The 21,545-nt window shown below is 39.9% G+C and overlaps 1 protein-coding gene across 1 annotated transcript in view; it reads left to right on the forward strand.

Moving 5' to 3' along the window:
* The window catches only part of LRP1B (LDL receptor related protein 1B), a 2,023,931-nt gene that overhangs the window by 1,695,832 nt on the left and 306,554 nt on the right, over window positions 1-21,545 (forward strand). Inside the window, exons 44-47 of the mRNA XM_058301027.2 lie at window positions 2,419-2,611; window positions 3,790-3,915; window positions 7,625-7,753; window positions 9,679-9,798. Coding sequence (XP_058157010.1) covers window positions 2,419-2,611; window positions 3,790-3,915; window positions 7,625-7,753; window positions 9,679-9,798 — 568 coding nt within the window. The remainder of the gene's footprint in view (window positions 1-2,418; window positions 2,612-3,789; window positions 3,916-7,624; window positions 7,754-9,678; window positions 9,799-21,545) is intronic.

Here is a 21,545-nt window from a genome sequence, read left to right on the forward strand (position 1 = left end):
ATGCCTTTTTGAAGATACTTCACTGATTTCTGCAATAGAGATAACAAAATAAACCCTAGTTTTCTGAATTGGTTAGTGACTGTTAAACCTTCTTTATCAGGAAGTTGGTAAGGTACAATTCTAAGAGTTCTTAGTATATTCTGGGTGTAAGTCTTTTGTCAGATCTCTGGCAAAAGATCTGGCTTGCAAGTATTTCTCATAGACTGTGGTTTGTATTTTCATTCTCTTACCAGAATCATTTGAAGGACAAAGTTTAAAATTTTGATGTCCAGTTTATCAGTTTTTTAAATGCATCATTATTTGGTGTCATACCTAAGAAATCTTGGCCTAATCCAAGATGACACACTTTTTTCCTTGTTTTCTTCTAGAAATATTATAATGTTAGCACTAATACTTAGGTCAATGATCTATTTTGAATTAATTTATTGCATATGGTGTGAGGTATGAATGGAAGTTCTTTTTCCTGCATGTGTATTCAGCTATTCAAACACCATTTGTCAAAAAAAAAACCATTTTGCTCAATAACTTTTGCAATTTTTCCAAAAATTATCCGTCCGTGTGTGGGTGTATTTCTGCACTCTATTCTGTTTTATTGATGCATTTGTCTATCCTTTTGCCTGTATCACACCATCTTGATAACTGTCACTTCATAATGCTTTCAAATAAGGGAGTGTTTGTCCTGCAACTTTTACTTTTCAACGTTGTTTGGCTATTTAAGGTCCTTGGCATTTCCACATGAATTTTAGAACCAGCTTGTCAATTTCTACAAAATGTTTGCAGAATTTTTATTGAGATTAAATTAAATTTATAATTTGAAAAGAAATGACATCTTAACAGCATTGTGTTCTGCAAACCATTAATAGGGTATATCTTGTTAGTTATTCAGTTCTTTGTAAATTTCTCTCAACAGTATTTTATAGTTTTCAGGTCTTACATATATTTTGTCATCTTTATCCCTATTTTATATTTGCTGATACTATAGTAAAAGTAGTTTTTTTAAATTTCCATTTCCAGTTGTGCATTGCCAGTGTATAGAAAGAGAATGGATAGTTATAGCAATCTTGTATTCTGAAACTTTACCAAATTCACTTGCTAGTTCTAATAGCTTTTCTATTTCTGTAGAGTCCATTGTATTTTCTACATAGAAGGTCATGCTGTCTACAAATAAAAAGTTTGACTTTTTTTTAACTTTTTTACTTGCTTATTATACTGTCTAGAAACTCTTGTTACAATATTGAGAAGTGGTAAAAGTAAACAAACATCCCTTGTTCTGTTGTTTTTTTTAATTCATAATTTGCTGATATTATTATTATTATGAGTGGTGTTGTCTTTTATCAAATATTTTTCCTTTATCTAATGAGATATTCATGAGTTTTCTTTTTTGTTTTTTTAATAAGGTGCCACTGATTTTTTAAAGGATAAATCAATTCTTTTCCTGGAATAAACCCAACTTTGTCACAATGTATTATCTGTTTTATTGATCTCAAAGAATCAGTTTTCAGTTTCATGAACATTCCTCTTTTGTTTTTCTGCTTCTTATTTCTTTTATTTCCATTTTGATCTTTCTTTCTTTGTTTTCTTTATGTTGTGTTTAATTTGCTCTTTAATTTCTCATTTCTTAAGGTGGATTTGTATAGTTTAGTGCTATACATTTCCTTATTCCCATAAAAGTTCCCGAACTTTCTTCTGAGGCAGTTAAGTCACTTGGATACAGTTTGATCTTTTCAGGTCTTGTTTTTAATGTTTTTAATGTTTATTAGATAGGGTCAGAACAGAGATTGGTCCAGGGTTAATTATTCCCCACTGCTGAGGCAGGACCCATTCGAGTACTAGACAGAAGTTTGGTGTTTATTTTCAAACTTTTGTCATCAGTATATGCACATCTGGTTTAATCATTCATGCTTTATGCCCCCTGAAGGAAGCACTTGGATCTTATGGGTCTTTAAATTTCATATGCTATTCTGAGAGCTTGGTGAGTATCTGTTGTGTATCTGGTAATTTCTTGATAAAGATAAACAAATGTCTACTAGTAATCATAAATTAATCTCTTATTTTTGGATTGTTGACTTGGGTTGAAATACTGAAAAAAAAAACCACAGTTGTTTATAAGAACTGTATCATTACTAAATGGATGTATACTTAAAATTGTAAATAAACACATCGCAAACACCAAAGATAATTAAAGCAAAGATAATTAAAGCAAAGATAATTAAAAAGCAAAGATAATTAAAGCATTTTAGACAAACTATAAAGTATATTATGATAACTCCTTTAGTGAAATGTTATTTTAGCCTGATGATTTCTACAGATTTAAGTAAAACTAACCTTAATCCCCTTTTCATTTTTGAAGCAAAGTGGGCTTGAGTATATGAATAACTAATTGTTAATTGTAAAATATACTATTTTAATTTTTTCCAGGTGATTGTCAAATCAGGGCCAGGAACTTTCCTCAGTCTGGCTATTTATGGCAATTATATCTTCTGGTCAGACTGGGGAAGAAGAGCCATCCTGCGTTCCAACAAGTACACAGGAGGAGATACAAAAATTCTGCGTTCTGATATTCCCCATCAACCAATGGGAATCATTGCTGTTGCCAATGACACCAATAGCTGTGAGTTGCAAAAGGGAACAAATATTTTCCTAATTACATAATCTCTCAGAATTTTTCTGGAAGGAGTGGGAAGTGTGGGGAGTGGGTTATATGGGAACTTCTTATATTTTTTAATGTAATATTTTGTGTGATCTGTCTTTAAAAAAAGATAATAAAAAAAGAAAAATTAATTTTCTATGTTTTCTAGTAATGCTTAGTTGTATTTTGTTTTCTTACAGTTTTCGGCAGATATTTTTCAGGATTTTACTATTCAGTATTTTGAAATTATTTGAAATGTATAATATAGCACTTAATTTATCACCAGAGGGATGATCAATTTTTAATTAAGTATTTATTTCTGGAATTTTATTCCAGTCTCATCCCTCATATCTTTGAATATGCAAATAAAAGTGTTTCCATGAAAATAATATTTCTTTATAAACAAGTTCTACATTAGGCCTTATTTTATCACTGGAATACCTACAAAACTTGCAGTTTTCCAAACCAGTGCAGTTGCTTTTTTTTTAAAGATTTATTTATTTATTTATTTCCCTCCCCATCCCCCCCCACCCTGGTAGTCTGTTCTCTGTGTCTATTTGCTGCATCTTCTTCTTTGTCTGCTTCTGTTGTTGTCAGCAGCACGGGAATCTGTGTTTCTTTTTGCTGCGTCATCTTGTTGTGTCAGTTCTCTGTATGTGTGGAGTCATTTCTGGGCAGGCAGCACTTTCCTTCGAGCTGGGCAGCACTCCTTACAGGGCACAATCCTTGCACGTGGGGCTCCCCTACGCGGGAGACACCACTGCGTGGCAGGGCACTCCTTGCGCGCATCAGCACTGTGCATGGGCCAGCTCCACACAGGTCAAGGAGGCCTGGGGTTTGCACTGCGGACCTCCCATGTGGTAGACGGATGCCCTAACCACTGGGTCAAGTCCGCAGCCTCAATGCAGTTTCTAGTGGGAGTATTTCATTTGATGCTGTGACATCCTTGACTAATGTTCTAAAAGATATAGTGATTCGGGTTATATATTTTTCTAGTGTACTTATGTTCTGGAATGTTTAGGTTTCTGAAAGTCCTAAATCTTCCTTGTTGATGACATCTTAGAGAGTTTGAAGCAGCTTAACAGTTTACTATTAAGCTATATCTAGTTTAGAACAGGAATTCAATCTAAAATGTTACCAGTAATGCCTCTTCATTGCAGGTGAACTTTCTCCATGTGCATTATTGAATGGAGGTTGCCATGACCTGTGCCTTTTAACTCCTAATGGGAGAGTAAACTGTTCTTGCAGGGGGGACCGAATATTGCTAGATGACAACAGATGTGTGAGTAAGTAAAGAGAATCAAATGTGCTCAAATGGTACACACAGACATTGAAATTGTGTTAGTTCATTCAGAAAGTTGGAATCTCCTCCATTAGTAGAGATCTTGTTGATTTATACCTCTATTCAAGAAGAACTTGGCTCACCATTATACTTAATTATCTCGTAATGTGACAGCTATTGATAATCAAAATAGTGAAAAATTTCACCCTGATTATGAACTTGGGGAAGGTCTTAGGGCTAGCTAGAGAAGAACCTGCATGCAACTATCAGCTGAGAACTTGTAGTAATGACTTTGAGAATACAGACACAAGCAAGATTAATTAAGCCTGAAATAAACCAGTATATGGGCAGTGGATCAGTAGCCTTGCAGTAAAACCACTCACAGTCTATCATAGTATGTAAATGAGAGAGAATGGCTCATGCAGCTTATTTGTAATCATTTCCAAACTGTTAATTAAGAATGTAACATCACAGCCCTGCATGATGTTTATACCTCCCAAAGGCATTACAATCTTTAATTAGTACCATTACAATGTACACTTATTAACAGCTAAGTTTCCAAAATAAATAAGGGTTCAATGTTTAATATTACCATGAAAGATTAGCAAACCACACACAAAAAAAGGCTAATTTCCCTTTACCATTAAGACCATTTGTGTATAAGAAATTGAGAGAGAAGAAACTAGTTGGAAATTGGTAAGCTCGCTTTCAGAAAGCATCCATTTTTTACTGTTTTCCTCTCCTCATCTATATTTTCATCTCCTATCTTCTCATCTTAAGAAATTGAAAGAGCTATGTTCACAGCATAAAAACAAACACCAGAAGGTATTGAATGTTTTGCAACTTCACCTTCAGACTTCTTATACTCTCCATCCACCAGGAGGATCCTTGCTTTTACGTGATCTTTACTTTAGTACAAACCCTTGAACATCACTTCCTTTACTCTGAAACTACAGCACCTACCACAATAACATAGACATATCTTCTCATATTGCGTATAGGTACCTCAACCCAAATGGACACATCTTAACAACAAGGGTAAAAGTTGTTTTATTTAAGAATGTGCCAAAGCAAATGATATAATGATATAATTGGTCAGTGAATTTTAAATGAAGATAGCCAATTTCAGTAATTTAGGCCACTGATGCCTATATTTCTTTGTTACCTAAAACTTCCTTCCCTGACTTGATCAGGCAATTATGTAAACTCTTTCAGTTTGCCTTTGTGGTTTCAGCTATAATGATCAGCTCTGATGTCATCTGTAAGCCAAGCATTAGAATCATCATGCTTTCACAGGTCACTACAGGCCAGCAGTAAAGCCATGCCTTCAATCAAAATAGCAACGCTTTTTAGTATACTGTGGAGGCCTGCCCTTGATGCAAAACAGATTAGATACAACTGTCCCTCTTAGGCCACCTGCTTCTCTTTACTGATGACAAAGAATGAATCAGACAAAAAAATTATCATTTTATTCAAGAACTCTTGTGCTCATGGGGAAATGTAGAGTGATCCTGGATTCCTGAGATAACAAATCTGTTATAAAGCCATGTTGTATCCATTGTACCTTCATACTAAAATTTTATTATCCAACATAGTGATTGGAAAGTAACTAGCCTTCTTCTTGTCAAATTCATCTTTGGAAAATGATGATGGTTCTGGCATATTTATGTCTTTCTATGAATTTTTCACCCAGAGGTGTTTATGGATGTCCACGGCAGCATTTTAATGCTTCACACTTTTAGGGGTGGAAGACTATCACCTAACACTTATCTAAAGATAAATGAGGGAAAACTATGCATTGTTATAACTCTTCACAAAAAGACTAGCCAATTCCATTCTACCCAACACTGCAAACTTTATCAACATCCATAATTGAAATAGTAAATATAATTATATAAAATAATTACCTTGTAAGCAAATGATAAGATAGCTGAATCACATTTTCTTTGAAGCAGAAAATACTCAATACTATTTCATCAAAAGATCATATCTGAGCAAGAACTATACAATGTTTTCTCATAATATAAACAAACATGCTTACTAGCAAAAGGCATCATGATTATAATACACTAAATATGGCATTTTCCATTATAACTTAATATTTTTAACTGCAAATGAGAAAGTAAATAGGATGAATTTAAAATTCACAAATCATATTGAGAATATTAATATACTCTTCAGTAATGTCTGTCAATTATGAACTAAGGTGACAGCATCTGGTAATATTAACACCTTTTTAACACTTTTCCTTTAAATTCAATAATATTTTTAGGAATTTTAAGATTTGAATCCTTTGTTACCTTCCTTGAAATGATATTCTGCCTTAGCTATTGACGAATGAAGTTAGGCTATACCAAGAAAAAAATATTTGAAAAGTGTTGCTATCATTGAACCAGATTGGAAGACTTGATTGACAGATAGATGGTAGTTAGAGATAGATATTCTGTAAAAAATGAGTTAAATTCTAGGAATAATAAGAAAGACACTGAAAACCTCAAATAGTATTAGTGGTTTTTTTAATTGAATATACCTAAAATAAAGCCCATTAAAAGAAATTGAGAGGAAATTATAAAAATTAAGCTGTGTATCCTGAATTAGAAGAGATAGATGAATTCTAATTGCATCCAACATAATATAACTGGATTTCATTTTACTCAGCAAACAATGGAGTGAGTGTGTCAGAGCAGATAGCATATAATACAACCCAAAGATTGGATTCCAAAAGTTTATTAGTAAATCTGTTAGTTAAGGATCAAAAGGAATCCATTTTCCCCAGGAGACCCTTCTATAGCAGGAGTTACATATTGGTAGTCCAGGGATGAAATCTCACTGTAGAAAAGACTTTGTGAACTTCATGGTCTTGTACTATATTTACAAATGAGGACAAACCACATAAAAACTCAATGAAATGGAAAAATCCTGAGATTTAGACATGGGACAATGCAGCAATGGACAACTGGAGCCCATAAGCATCTGGTGCATATGCTTTCTGGTTTATCTCTCTTTCCTTGACTGACTCTCTTAACAGTTTCCTGTGCATTTCAAAAAGTAGTTACTGGCTAAGAGTGGCAGGAAGGGAGGGTCTACTCCCTGGTGTCTCCCACATACAGATAGTGCAAGTGGCTGATGAGGATTATTTCAGCAGTTGAGGTATTTCTGAATGATAGAAGCCTAAACAGGTTTCATTGAAGTTGGTCAGGGAGGAAGACTTAAGTGAGATGATATCATATGAAGCATTCAAAAATATACTGTATTGAATGGGACCTCATGTTTTTTTAATGTAATTTTTAAAAATAAATAAATAATTTTAAAAATATATACTGGAAAAGATTTCAATGTACTGACAAATATACCCATCAAATATAACAAAAAGAAAACACAGGAACACTCAATATTTAGAGAGTTAATTTAACTGATTTGCTTTCAAAATTTATCTTTAAGATTGACTGCTGAGCAAGATGGATTAATAGAGTCATCCTCCTTAAATGGTGTACACTTAAAATCACCAAATATTTAAAAAATAACTCATATACGTGTAAAAGAAAAAAATAAATTCATGCAACCCCTTAAAAATTTACAAGGGAAGGTAAGAACAACAAAAAAGAGATGACCATCTTATTTTTATTTTATTTTGTAATTAAGGTAAATAATTGCCATGGTATCAAAACATGTTTATCATTGCACAAACACATTGACTTATTACTTTCTTGCAGCTAAGAATTCCTCCTGCAATATTTATTCAGAATTTGAATGTGGAAATGGCGAGTGCATTGCCTACCATCTCACCTGTGATGGCATTCCCCATTGTAAGGATAAGTCAGATGAAAAGCTGCTATACTGTGGTAAGTGTCCAATATGTGATTTACACATTTCAGGGAGAAATTTTTGGTACTCTTCGGTTTTGGGCTTGTTTGTTAGAGCTTGGTTTTTATGGGTGATTTCCTTAGTGTTTCTCATTAATATGTTGATCTAAGGTAACTGACTTGACTTTCCTTATGTTAAAATGGGGCACTTGATTCCCAATCAAATAACCATGATATTTACTGAAATATTTCTTCATGGTTTCCATTCACAAAATGGAATATAGCAACATCCTATCATTTGAGCTGCCTAGGTACTCATCTTTAGGCTCATATTCCCAAAAATATAATTTAGGAGTATCATTAATTGTGCATATTGGAGGTTACTATACAGGAGAGGTCTTTCATCAGTCAGCGGCATGTTGCTGGGTTGTTATCAGTCTTGTATGTTCTATTTCTGCCTCCAGGATTGGCCATGGGCGCCAGTGTCTTTGGGCACAAGGTCTGGCTGCTCATTATAGTCTTCATCCATGTAGCTCATCAAACAGGGAATTATAGCAACTGTGCTTCTGTAGGTAAGACCAAATGATGGTCAATCACCTTTCCTAGGAAGTAGGGATAAAACAAAAGGCAAGGTAAAACCAATGGAACATGGAGTTTGGGAAATTCATAGCCAAGCCTCTCACCCTTTTTACAATGCAGAGTAACACATTCTGAGCTAAAATGGATGGTTCAATATATTTTATCCATAAATGATATGCACCAAAATGCTTAGGAAATTTACCTTAAATATCACATTTGTTTGAATGAATGGCTATATCTTATACAATATGAAAATATGTAAGTATATGAAAATACTTTCTGGCAAAATTGCTTATACTATGAATTAGCTTGAGAATATATTTCATATTACTCATATTTCTTGGAAGGGATGTAATAGTAGTATAAAGTACAGGTCAGCAAACTTTTTCTGAAGGACCAAATAGCAAGTATTTTGGGTTTTGCAGGCCATCCTTTTTTTTTTTAACAACCCTTTAAGAATGTAAAAATCATTTTTGAGAGCCATATAATTACAGTCTCACAGGCTGAATATGAATATGGCTTATGGGCTATTTTTCGCCAACCTGTGTATGTCATAGTATTTGGAGTCATATTTGAGGTTAAATCTTTGTTCTCAAACCTATTTGTGGGTGACTAGTAAATGCCACGTAATTCACTTATTTATGTTTTAGTCTCCTTTTCTAAAATCACTTAGCTCTAATGGTTTAATAAATAACCAAAGATATATTTATAAATATATCTTCAATACTGAGCCTTTCACAAAGTTAGTGTCCTATAAATTGACAGATTTTATAAGTGGTAGCTTCTGCCCCAAGTCAGAAAATGAGACACCTTCACTAGGGTAAATAGAGTTAGCAAGTACTTCTTAGGAAATTCTAGTGGACATTTTAGGATAATTTTTAAGAGAAATTCATTGATATTCAAGTGACTATTTGATTCACTGATTAAAGAATACATGTTTTGATGCCTAAGTTTTTTTTGTTGTTGTTTGTTTTTTGTTTCATTATAAAAATCTGTGAAGGCTGCAAAGGAGATAGAGATCAATTTGTCAGGAAATTTTGGTTATGCCTGAGGCAGAGATTTATTTCCTCCAAATTTAATATGTAATATATGTTTATTTCTGTTCTTCTTGACATAAGTGCCAGAAGGAATAATGTAGGTATAATTTGAAGAGGTCTCCAAGCATGATTCTCTGAAGTTAAAACACTAAGTTAAAAGAGTCTTACTGAATGAATAACTCCTTGACAATATACACATATTCTAATCCAGAGCTTTGTTACTGCACAGCACTTGTTTTATAGATTTGCAATCTAGTCATTAGGAATGAAATCTTGCCTATGATTTTCTTTCTGTAAAAATATTTTTGTAAGACTTTGAATTATTATGTATCTACTTTTAATAATAAGAAAACAGAAGCTGTCGAAGAGGTTTCAAGCCCTGCTACAATCGTCGTTGTGTTCCGTATGGCAAGTTATGTGATGGAGAAAATGACTGTGGAGACAACTCCGATGAATTAGACTGTAAAGGTAGATATATACTGCATCAGTGTAGAAATATTATTATGCTAAGCATTTACCTAATTTTTGAAAGTGTTTTCTTGAGAGGACTATGGTTTCACCACATGTTAAATGACAAAATCTATGAACCATATTTTGGTAAAAGTTGGAGAAGAGCTTCTAAAACCAATAGAAAATAATGGCTCTCCTCTATTTCTGGTTTCTATTCCTTTTCTCATTTCAAAACTCTTGGCATTTCCTGCTTCACTTCCTCCTCCCTGTTTACAGGACATTTCTACCAGAAAGTGTAGTACTGAATTTACTGCTCCAAAAATGTTCTTCTTCATTCTTATTTTTGTTTTACTCATAAGGTTACCATTTTCATAACTACTGTACAGGAAAACTTAGTGTTATCCTTGATTTTTTCTTCTGCTGTATTTCATCACCTGCATATCCAATCATCAACAAATCTAGTACTTTGAAATAACTTCCATATCAATCCACATTAAGCCTGGAATAATAGAGTTGCTGTTAAGAGATTAACTGGTCTCTCTGTGCAGAGTCTTTTCAATTCATCCCTGTTTTATTAGTCATGCTAATAGTGCTGTCAGCCTTTTCTCACCATGAATAATAGTTCAGCATAGGAAGCCAGACTACCTAGGTTAGCATCCCAACCCCAACTCTCACTAACTCTGAGACTGTGGATAAGGTAATTAATTACTCTGTGCCTGTTTCCTAAATTGTAAAAATGGAGATCATATATAAATGTGTATATTATTATTAAATGAGCTTAGAATAGTGCCTGGAATAAAGAAAATGTTATACAAACATTTACCATTTATTTTTCCCCCAGCGCAATGGTATCCCAATGATTGCAGAATAAAAGTTTTTAAATTTAGTTTTAGCCTCCTAAAATCTGGATCCAACAGATATTTTCAAAATAAGTTCCCTTTAAAAGTCTCCCCACTGGGGGACTTCCAGAAAGATGGAGGATTAGAAAGGCAGAGGGACCACTTCTCTCCCAGAAAAAATAAATAGCTAGAAGACAGATGGAGACTGTGTGGAGGACTGTTCAGGGGCTGAGGACACCAGGAGAAGGTGAGACATTACACAGAAAGAGAGGGGAGCAAAGTAAAAAAGTCTTAGCTGACTGAAAAATCCATTGAGTAGAGCTGCAAAAGCAGCAGCAGGTGCCCATTCTCTACCTATGGAGGAACTAGCAGTCTGGGAACTTCAGCAGCTGTGGCTTGCAATGGCTCCAGGCTGAGGAGTTTGAAGAGGAAGTGACATAACCTATAGCAAGTTCAGATTTTGGCCATCAAACTTGTTTTATTGCACTGGAGATGTCTCAGACTTACTTGCAGGCCAGATAAGGCTGCAACATTGTTTACAATGAGAACCAGCAGGAAGCTAAACATAATTTGCCTTCTAAAACATCCTCCCTACTACCCCTGGAAGGCAGGAGGAGGAAGGGGGGGCCAGCCAAGAGCAGAGAACAGATTCTGAGAAAGGTAGTTTGTGAACTGCGATGGTTTGCTCGGTCGGTAGAGGTGGGGTCTGGCTGCGGACGAGGGGTCGGTCCAGCTTGGGACGAGGGGTCGGTCCCGCTTGGGACGAGGGGTCCGTCCCACTTGGGACGAGGGGTCGGTCCGGCAGCCGACAAGGGGTCGGTCTCACAGGGGTTGCGCGGTTCGGCTGACGGGGTCGCCCGGCGAAGCCGGCGACGAGGGGGTCGCCCGGAGAAGCAGGCGATGAACTGGGGACAAGGGAGGCCAGGCCCTTGTCAGGGGCTCTCAGGACTGGAGGGCGCATGGCAGAAGAACTACTGCGGAGGCAAGGTAAACACGCAAGTCCACTTTATTGAGGGAGAGGCAACAGTTTTATAGGGGCTGGGGAAGGCTGATTGGTCGAAGCCACGCCCTGTTCTGATTGGTTGCCGGAGAAAGGTCAGTGGGCGGTACGGGACGGGGGAGGGGTGGTGATTAGGGATTGGCTGTTGCTGTTGCTGGGGGAAGTGGCAGGGTTTAGTGATTGGTGGCTGCTGTTGCTGGGGTAGAAGGCAGACTGGAGTTTCCCACACATGCCTGACTGTTGCTGCTGTCGGGGGGAGGGAAAAGGGCAGACTGGATTTTTCTGCCCACGCCTGGCTGCTGCTGCTGTCGGGGGGAGGGAAAAGGGCAGACTGGATTTTTCCGCCCTGCGCCTGTGCAGGGAGAAAGAAGGCATCGTGCGGCGCTATCTGGGAGGAGGGGCGGCCGCAGAAGCATGGCTGCCGAGAAGGGGACACCTGAGGGCAATCTGCGCCCATGCCGAGCTCCCTTCAGGGGTGGCGGTGAGTCCGACCAGCCACCCTAGCTTACTACGGCTGCTCCCCCGCCAGGCCAGCAAACCACACTTCAGCCCGAGGGGTGACCGCATTTCCCCCTTCTTTTCAAATAAGGGCCAGGATGGCAGCATCAACAAGTAGCCGAGGCCCAAGAGGCAGTAAGCAATGAGGGAAGTGGGGCTGAAGAGGGAGGTGAGTATGACGGGGATATAAATGTACAATTTGGGGGGCGGTATCTTGCCGTTGCAAGCAAGGGTGGCCAATGTCCATTTCTCATTGATCTCAGCGGCTATAAGGTCCATTTGCTGTTAAAAGTCCCGAATGACAGCGCGTTACAGGTAGTTGATCTCTTCTTGGCGGCGAAGAGCGGTAGAGGCAGACTGTGTGATGGTCTGGAGGATCGCAGCTGTGAGGACAAGTCGCGTCAGGGCACCAGCGACGGTGGTGGCGGCAGCGTTGGGAGTGGTGGAGACGTAGGCGAGGACAAGAAGGCCAAGGTCTCCACGGGCCGAGAGAGGCCGATGTTAACGGGGTGGGCCGACATGGGGCAGCCCAATCTGCAACGCAGTAGGGGTTCAGACAAAAAAAGGAAGGGGGCGGGGGACGAGAAAGGACGCTTTGGATGGCTGAGAAGAGGAGTGAGGTTGAGACAGGAGGAAGCCCCGCAGAAGTATGGGGAGCTGTTAAAAGTAGAAGCGTTATTAGATGCTAGAAAGCAGGCTGCGGGCCGGGGAAAGCGGGTTCGGGCTGCTTAGCAGGGCTGGAGCTGCTTGAGAGAGATGGCGGCATGGGGGGCTGCGGTTACAGAAGACTTGGGGCACCTGCGGGAAGAGTGAGCAGGAAGAGTTCGGGCAGGAGGAGGCCGCGAAGATGAAGTGGGAGTGGTGTCCTCGGCAGTGGCGAGTCACTGATAGCTAAGGAGAGAGACTATGTTAATTGGCTCGCCAGCATGGTGAGGGTTGCGGCGTCTGCACTGACAGTAGAGTGGGAGCAGCGAACGTACTTCAGGGTTGGATGGTTGTCTCTCGGGGTGGAGGGTGAGCTGGCTCAGTTGGTGCTGGATCACTCGCATTTGGCGCCATTCCCTGCGGGACATCTGCTGCAGAGGTGGCGGGGAGGTAGGTGGAGGTGCCCCAGTGGGGGAGGAATACGGGTCCAAAAATAGGCCAGAGGGGGCCGCGCATGCGGCAGCTTGCCACGGATCAGATGGAGGGGGCTGCCAGGGGGAGGCGGAGCCGGGGGGGGCCGCTGGCGCAGAGGGCGCGAGAGGAGCCATTACCCATGCGGTGTTACAAAACGGCTGCGGGCCGCCCTGCGTGAAGGGGTAAAATGACGGGGAGGGAGCTTCTGGCCCACTCAGGCAGGAAGTCGCTGGGGGGAGGGAGGGGTAAAGGGACCTCCCCTTTTTGAGAGAGGAAGAAGGTGGAGGTCCGCCATCTTGAGAATGCTTCCCCGTTTCAGATGGCGAAAAAGGTGGAAGCCCACCATCTTGGGAGTGCTTCCCCTTTTCGAGCGAGGAAGAAGGTGGAAGTTCGCCATCTTCACCAGCACTCGGCACTGCAAGATTACACTGTTTAGGGGGACAATCTTCGAGCGCGTTATTAAGGCGCTCGACAAGTGACTCAGAGTCCGAGTCGGAGCCGGCATCAGGATCCCGATCAGCATCCCTGTTAAGGTCGCCGTCCTGACAATCACGGCGGCGGCGGTGGTGCGGCCAGGGGGAGTTGATGGTAGGGGCGCCTTGAAGGCAGGAGCGGATGGTAATAAGCGCTGGTAATAAGCCAGGAGGGAATCTTTTACCTTCCTGCTCCACAGCAGAAGTGACCCTATCTATAAGGCGAGTGTAGGTATCCAGGTCCCAGAGCTGACACGCGGTAAGCCACGGATTAAAGGGGAGAAGAAGGTCCCAATAAACTTGGAGCTGTTTCAAAGAGATCTTACACCGGTGAGTGTCTAGGAGACCGGCGAGGGCCCGAACTTGCGGGGTTTGCTTAGCAGATAGGATGTTACCCATTGCTAATGGCCTTTTGGAGCCGATAAGAAAAGGGGCCCTTACCTTGAGAGCGCGGTGATGGGAGCCGAGGTGCGCGGTGAGACGAGGGGTCGGAGCCGGTGGGGCTCCGACGGTGGTCGCGGGCCAAAAGAAGGCCCCAACGAGGGGAAGGCGGAACGACGAGCAGTGGAGCAAGGCAAAGGGTAGCAAGTACGGAGGGGAGGAGGCAGAGGTGAAGGCAGGGGTGAAGGTGCTCAGGCACGCGCTCCTGAGAGTTTTATTGGCGCCTCTTAATCATAGCGGGTCGGTATAAGCCCCCGACATGGAAGGAGAAAGCCATCCAGCGATTCTCCCAGACCGCCATGGATCGTATGAGGTCACCAAGGTTCAGGAGCAGCAATGCAGAGCGAAAAGATAGGGGTGAGAAGAGAGGAGGGTGTAGGGCTGTGGGAGGGTTACTTCAGACGTGCAAGTGCGCGCTCCCGAGAAATCCAAGGCTCCTCTTAATCATAGCGGGTCGGTATAAGCCCCCGACATGGAAGGAGAAAGCTATCCAGTGATTCTCCCAGACCGCCGTGGATCATATGAGGTAGCCAAGGCTCAGGTGGCAGCAATGTTGCACGAGAGAAGTCCCACGGTGAGAAGGGAGGAGGGTGGGGGGGCGCCAGGTTATGGAGTGAGGCTGTGGTGGAGTTGCCTTGCCCCACGTTGGGCGCCAGCTGCGATGGTTTGCTAGGTCGGTAGAGGTGGGGTCTGGCTGCGGACGAGGGGTCGGTCCAGCTTGGGACGAGGGGTCGGTCCCGCTTGGGACGAGGGGTCGGTCTGGCAGCCGACGAGGGGTCGGTCTCACAGGGGTTGCGTGGTTCGGCTGACGGGGTCGCCCGGCGAAGCCGGCGACGAGGGGGTCGCCCGGAGAAGCAGGCGACGAACTGGGGACAAGGGAGGCCAGGCCCTTGTCGGGGGCTCTCAGGACTGGAGGGCGCATGGCAGAAGAACTACCGCGGAGACAAGGTAAACACGCAAGTCCACTTTATTGAGAGAGAGGCAACAGTTTTATAGGGGCTGGGGAAGGCTGATTGGTCGAAGCCACGCCCTGTTCTGATTGGTTGCCGGAGAAAGGTCAGTGGGCGGTACTGGATGGGGGAGGGGTGGTGATTAGGGATTGGCTGTTGCTGTTGCTGGGGGAAGTGGCAGGGTTTAGTGATTGGTGGCTGCTGCTGCTGGGGTAGAGGGCAGACTGGAGTTTCCCGCCCATGCCTGGCTGTTGCTGCTGTTGGGGGGAGGGAAAAGGGCAGACTGGATTTTTCTGCCCACGCCTGGCTGCTGCTGCTGTCGCGGGGAGGGAAAAGGGCAGACTGGATTTTTCCGCCCTGCGCCTGTGCAGGGAGAAAGAAGGCATCGTGCGGCGCTATCTGGGAGGAGGGGCGGCCGTGGAAGCATGGCTGCCGAGAAGGGGAGACCCGAGGGCACTCTGCGCCCATGCCGAGCTCCCTTCAGAGGTGGCGGTGAGTCCGACCAGCCACCCTAGCTTACTGCGGCTGCTCCCCCGCCAGGCCAGCAAACCACACTTCAGCCCGAGGGGTGACCGCAGTGAACATTGACCAACTCTGAGGACTTTGCTCCTGTACTGCCCACCCAACTAAGGAGTTACTCTGAAAGAATTCCCCTAGCCTCTAGGGTCTGAGCTGAGAGGTATGCCAAAGAGAACCATCTGCTGGCCTGATCAGAAAAGTGCATGAACAGGGAAAGATAATCAATCAATAAATAAAACAGGCAAGCAGGTGCCCTCAGAAACTGGCCTATACCCATTACTGGGTCCTTAGTCCTAGTTTGAGCATTTAAACAGGGCAATCCTAAATATCTAGAATAAGTTGAACCATGAGTCAAAGAACAGTGATAGCACACAGCTACTTAACAGTAAAACCATAAGCAAGAGAGAGAAACTGAACATTAGGGAAAATTCAGCAGCACAATCAGATGCCTAGACATCAGCAAAAAATTAGAAACCATACAAAGAAAAAGGAAGATATTATTCAGGCAGAGGAATGATCCGGATCTCTAGAAGAGACACAGGACTTGAAACTGCTAGTAAATACAGTTCATATATATCTTATAAGTCAAATCATGGAGTTGAAGGGCAACATTTCTAAAAAAATAAAAGACATTAAGAAGATACTTTTGAGCACAAAGAAAAATTTGAAATTTTGTATAAAAAATAACAGCATAAGGGAGTAAAAGACACAATAAGTGAGATCACAAATACAATAGAGGCACACAGCAGCAGATTTGAAATCATGGAAAAAAGAATCAGTGACATAGAGGAAAAAACAACTGAAATTGAAAAGAAAGAAGAACATAGAGAAAAGAATGGAAAAAATTGAGCAGGGACTCAAGGAGTGGTTGAATAATAACATGAAGCACACCAAATATGTGTTCTGAGAGTTCTGGAAGGAGATGAGAAGGGAAAAGGAGCGGAAAGAGTATTTGAGGAAGTAGTGGCCAAAAAATTTCTGAACTCTCATGAATGTACATGTCCAGCAGGCACAGGGTACCACAATTCAAATAAATCCAAATAGACCTACCCAAGACACATAATATGTGTAATATCAAATACCAAAGATATAGAGAAAATTCTGAAAGCGTCAAGGGAAAAGCAAAGCATAAAATACAAGGGCTATCCATTCAGATATAGTGTGCAGAAGTGAAGATTAAAATGTATAACTGAAGATCATCGTAAAAGGTAACCAAAAAGGTAAAATGATGGAAAAAATAAGATATGACAGATAAAACCCAAAGGTCAAAATGGGTGAAATAAGAACTGCCTTTACAGTAATAACATTGAATGTTAATGGATTAACTCCCCAATAAAAGGACATAGGCTGACAGAGTGGATTAGAAATCATGAGACATCCACATATACTGTCTGCAGGAGACTCACCTTGGACCCAAGGAAGTGAATAGACTGAAAGTGAAAGGTTGGGAAGGATATTTCACTCAAATTGTAATCAAAAGAGAGCAGGGATAGGATACTAATGTCAGACAAAATACACTTTAAATGCAAAGTTACAAGAGGTGCGTAAAGCCATTGTATATTAATAAAGGGGAGAATCCACCAGGAAGGAGTAACAGTCATAAATATCTAGGCATCTAATCAGGGTGCCCCAAAATATGAAGCAAACTCTGGCAAAACTGTAAGGAGAAATAGACATGTCTAAAATAATGTTTGGAGACTTCAACATGCTGCTTATATCAATAGATAGAACAACTGGACAGAAGATCAAAAAGGAAACAGAAAACTTGAACAATGTGATAAAGGTGCTGGATCTGACAGATATTTACAGGACATTGCATCCCACATCATCAGGTTATGCATTTTACCCAAGTGCCCATGGATCTTTCTCCAGGATAAACCACATGTTGGGTCACAACATAGCTCTAAATAAATTTAAGAAGATTGAAATTATGCAAAGAACCTACTCTGAGCATAATGGAATGAAGCTGGAAATCAATAATAGGTGGAAAAAGGGAAATTTTGAAAATATACGGAGGCTAACCAACAGTGGGAAAGAAGAAATTGCAAGAGATATTAGTAGATACCTTGAGATTAATGAAAACAAGAACACAACTTATCAAAACATATGGGATACAATGAAGGTAGTGCTGAGAGGGAAATTTATAACTCTAAATGCCTGTATTAGAAAAGAACAAGGAGCTAAAATCAAAGATCTAGCAAACAACTGAAGAAACTAGAAAAGAAACCTCAAACCAATCCCAAAGCAAGCCGAAAGAAAAAAATAACAAGGATTAGAGCAGAAATAAATGAAATTGAAAACAAAAAGAACAAGAACAACAACAACAAAGACAAAAACAAAAACAGTAGATTAAATCAACAAAACCAAAAGCTGGCTCTTTGAGAAAATCAATAAAATCAACAAACCCTTAGCAAGACTAATAAAGAAATAGAAAGAAGATACAGATAAATAAAATCACAAATGAAAGGGGGGGGGGAATCATGTGATTGACCCCACAGAAATAAAAAAGGTCATAGGAGGATATTATAAGAAACTATATCCCAACATAATAGACACACTAGATGAAATGGACAAATTCTTAGGAATACACAAACAACATACTAGACAATATAAGAAATACAGGAACTCAGCAAACCAATAACAAACAAAGAGGTTGAATCAGTCATCAAAAATCTTCCAACAAAGAAAAGTCCAGGACCAGATGGCTCCAGAGGTGAATTTTACCAAACATTTTGAGAAGAATTAATAGCAATCCTGTTTTAATTCTTCCAAAAATGTGAAAAGGATGAAAATTATCTAACATATTTTAAGAAGCTGTTTTCACCCTAATACCAAATTCAAATAAAGATACTACAAAAAAGAAAATTATAGATGAGTCTCTCTAATGAGCATAGATGCAAAAATTCTCAACAAAATACTTATAAGTTGAATCCAACGGCATTTAAATATAATTATACACACTGATCAAGTGAGTTTTATTCCTGGTTTGCAAGGATGGTTCAACATAAGAAATCAATTAACATAATACACCACATTAACAAATCAAAGGGAAAATAAAACACATGATCATCTTGATTGATGCAGAAAAGTTATTTGACAAAATCTACGATACTTTCTTGATAAAAACATTTCAAAAGATAGGTATTGAAAGGAAGTTCCTCACCATAATAAAGGGCATATATGAAAATCCCATAGCCAACATGCTACTCAATGGGGAGAGGTTGAAAGCTTTCCCTCTAAGATCAAGAACAAGACAAGGATTTTCACTATCACCACTGTTATTCCGTATTGTGCTAGAAGTTCTAGCTAGAGCAATTAGGCAAGAAAACAATAAAAGCCAGACATATCATAAAAGGTGAATTAAAACTCTCAGTATTCACAGATGACATGACCCTGTATTTAGAAGATTCTGAAATATTGAAAACAAAGCTACTTGAACTAATAAATGAGTAAAGCAGTGGCAGGATACAAGGTCAACAAGCAAGAATCATCAGCATTTCTATAGACTAGTAATGAACAAGCTGAGGAGGAAATCAAGAAAACATTCCATTTACCACAGCAACAAAAATACTCAAATATCTAGTAATTAATTTAACTAGGAATGTAAAGGATCTGTATTCAAAAAACTACAAAACACTGCTAAAGGAAAGCAAAAAAGACCTAAACAAATGGAAGGACATTCTGTACTCATGGATTAGAAGACAAAACATTGTGAAGATATCACTTGTACAAAACTGATTTATAGATTCAATGAAATACAAACCAAAATTCCTACAGCTTGCTTTACAGAAATAGAAAAGTCAATTACCAAATTTATTTGGAAGGAAAAGTGATAATGAATAGTTAAAAACATCCTAAAAAAGAAACACAAAGTCAGAGGACTAATGCTTCTTCACCTCGAAGTGTAATATAAAGCTACTGTAGTAAAAACAGCATGGTATTGGCATAAAGATAGACACATTGATCAATGGAATCAAATTGACAGTTCAGAAATAAACTCTCATCTCTATGGTCAACTGATTTTTGTTAAGCCTAACAAGTCCTCTTTTCTCAGACAGAATAATCTCTTCAACAAATGGTTCTGGAAGAAGTGGGTATCCATAACCAAAAAATGAAGGAAGACTCCTAACTCACTCCCTATACAAGAATCAAGTCAAAATAGATCAGAGGCCTAAACACCAGGATCTTAAAAGCCAGGACCATAAAACTCTTAGAAGATGAAGAAGGGAAACATCTACAAGATCTTGTAATATGTAAGTTCTCTTAAACCATACATTCGAAGCTTGAGCAACAAAAGAAAAAATTGATAAATGGAACCTTCTCACATTAAACACTTCTGGACCTCAAAGGACTTTGTGAAGAGGGTAAAAAAGCACCCTACTCAATAGGATAAAATATTTGGGAATCACACATCTGAAAAGGGTCTAATATTTATGACATATAAAGAGATCCTACAACTCAACAATAAAAAGACAAGACACCTTAGCAGTTTGATATTGTTATGAATTCCAAAAATAGATATTGGATTATGTTTATAATCTGATCTGTACCTGGGTGTGACTGAGTTATGATTGGGGCTTTGATTGGGCCACTTCATTAGGGCATCTCTAACATTAAACGCCTCAACTCTATCCTTTGCCATGCCTTTTTTCTGTGAGTTCCCACCCCTTGGTGGGTAGGGACTCAATGCCCTAAAGGGGTGGGAACTCACAGAAAAAAGGCATGGCAAAGGATAGAGTTGAGGCGTTTAATGTTAGCGTTTTGATGTTGGAGTTTGATGCTGAAGCTGGAGCCCCAGGAAGAGATAGACAGAGCCATTCACCTGAGAGTCTACAGCTGATCTTGTGGAGAGAGGCAAAGCCTAGAGAGCCTTTTAGTCTACAGCTGACCTTGTGGGGAAAACAGAGGAGCTGAGCCCAGAGGAAATCAGGAAGCCTGAACCCTAGCTGACATCCGCAGCCATCTTGCTCCAACAGGTAAAAACAGACTTTGGTGAGGGAAGGAACTTATACTTTATGGCCTGGTATTTGTAAGCTCCTACCCAAATAAATCCCCTTTATAAAAACCAACCAATTTCTGGTATTTTTCATCAGCACCCCTTTAGCTAACTAATACAACACCTGATTAAAAAATGAGCAAAAGACTTGAACAGACAATTTTCTAAAGAAGAAATAAAAATGGTGAAAAATATATGAAAAAAATGCTCACCATCACTGGCTATTAGGGAAATGCAAATCAAATCTACAATGAGATATCTTTTCACACCTACTAGAATGGCCACTATTACAAACAGAAAACTACAAGTGTTGGAGAGGATGTGGAGGATGCCTCTTCACTGGTGGTGGGAGTGTAGAATGGTACAGCCAATGTAGAAGTCTGTGAGGGTTCATAAGGAAGTTAAATATAGATCTACCATTAGACCTGGCAATACCACCACTAGGTATATATCCAGAAGCACTGAGGGCAGGGAAACTAAGACATCTGCACATCAGTGTTCATAGCCACATTATTCCCAAAAATATATATATATGTATATATGTATATATGTGTGTATATATATATATATATATGATGGAATAATATTCAATTCTAAGAAGAAATGAAGTTGTGATGCATATGACAACGTGAATGAAACTGGAGGACATTATATTCAGTGAAGTAAGCCAGGCACAAAGGACAAATAATTCATGATTTCACTATTTTGAACTAAATATAATGGGCAAACTCATGGAGTTAATAGCTAGAATATAAGTGACCAGGGGATAGAATGTGGTTAGAGAATGAAAAGTTGATGTTTAGTCTATGCAGAATTGGCAAAAGTTTTTTGGAAATGTATAGAAATGGCAAAAGTACATCAAAGGATTTTTAATTAGTAGCACTAACTTATGGGTATGCTGTTTGTTTTTGTTGTTTTATTTTTTTGAGT

Source organism: Dasypus novemcinctus, chromosome 7 (genome assembly GCF_030445035.2).
Source record: "Dasypus novemcinctus isolate mDasNov1 chromosome 7, mDasNov1.1.hap2, whole genome shotgun sequence".
NCBI lineage: Eukaryota > Metazoa > Chordata > Mammalia > Cingulata > Dasypodidae > Dasypus > Dasypus novemcinctus.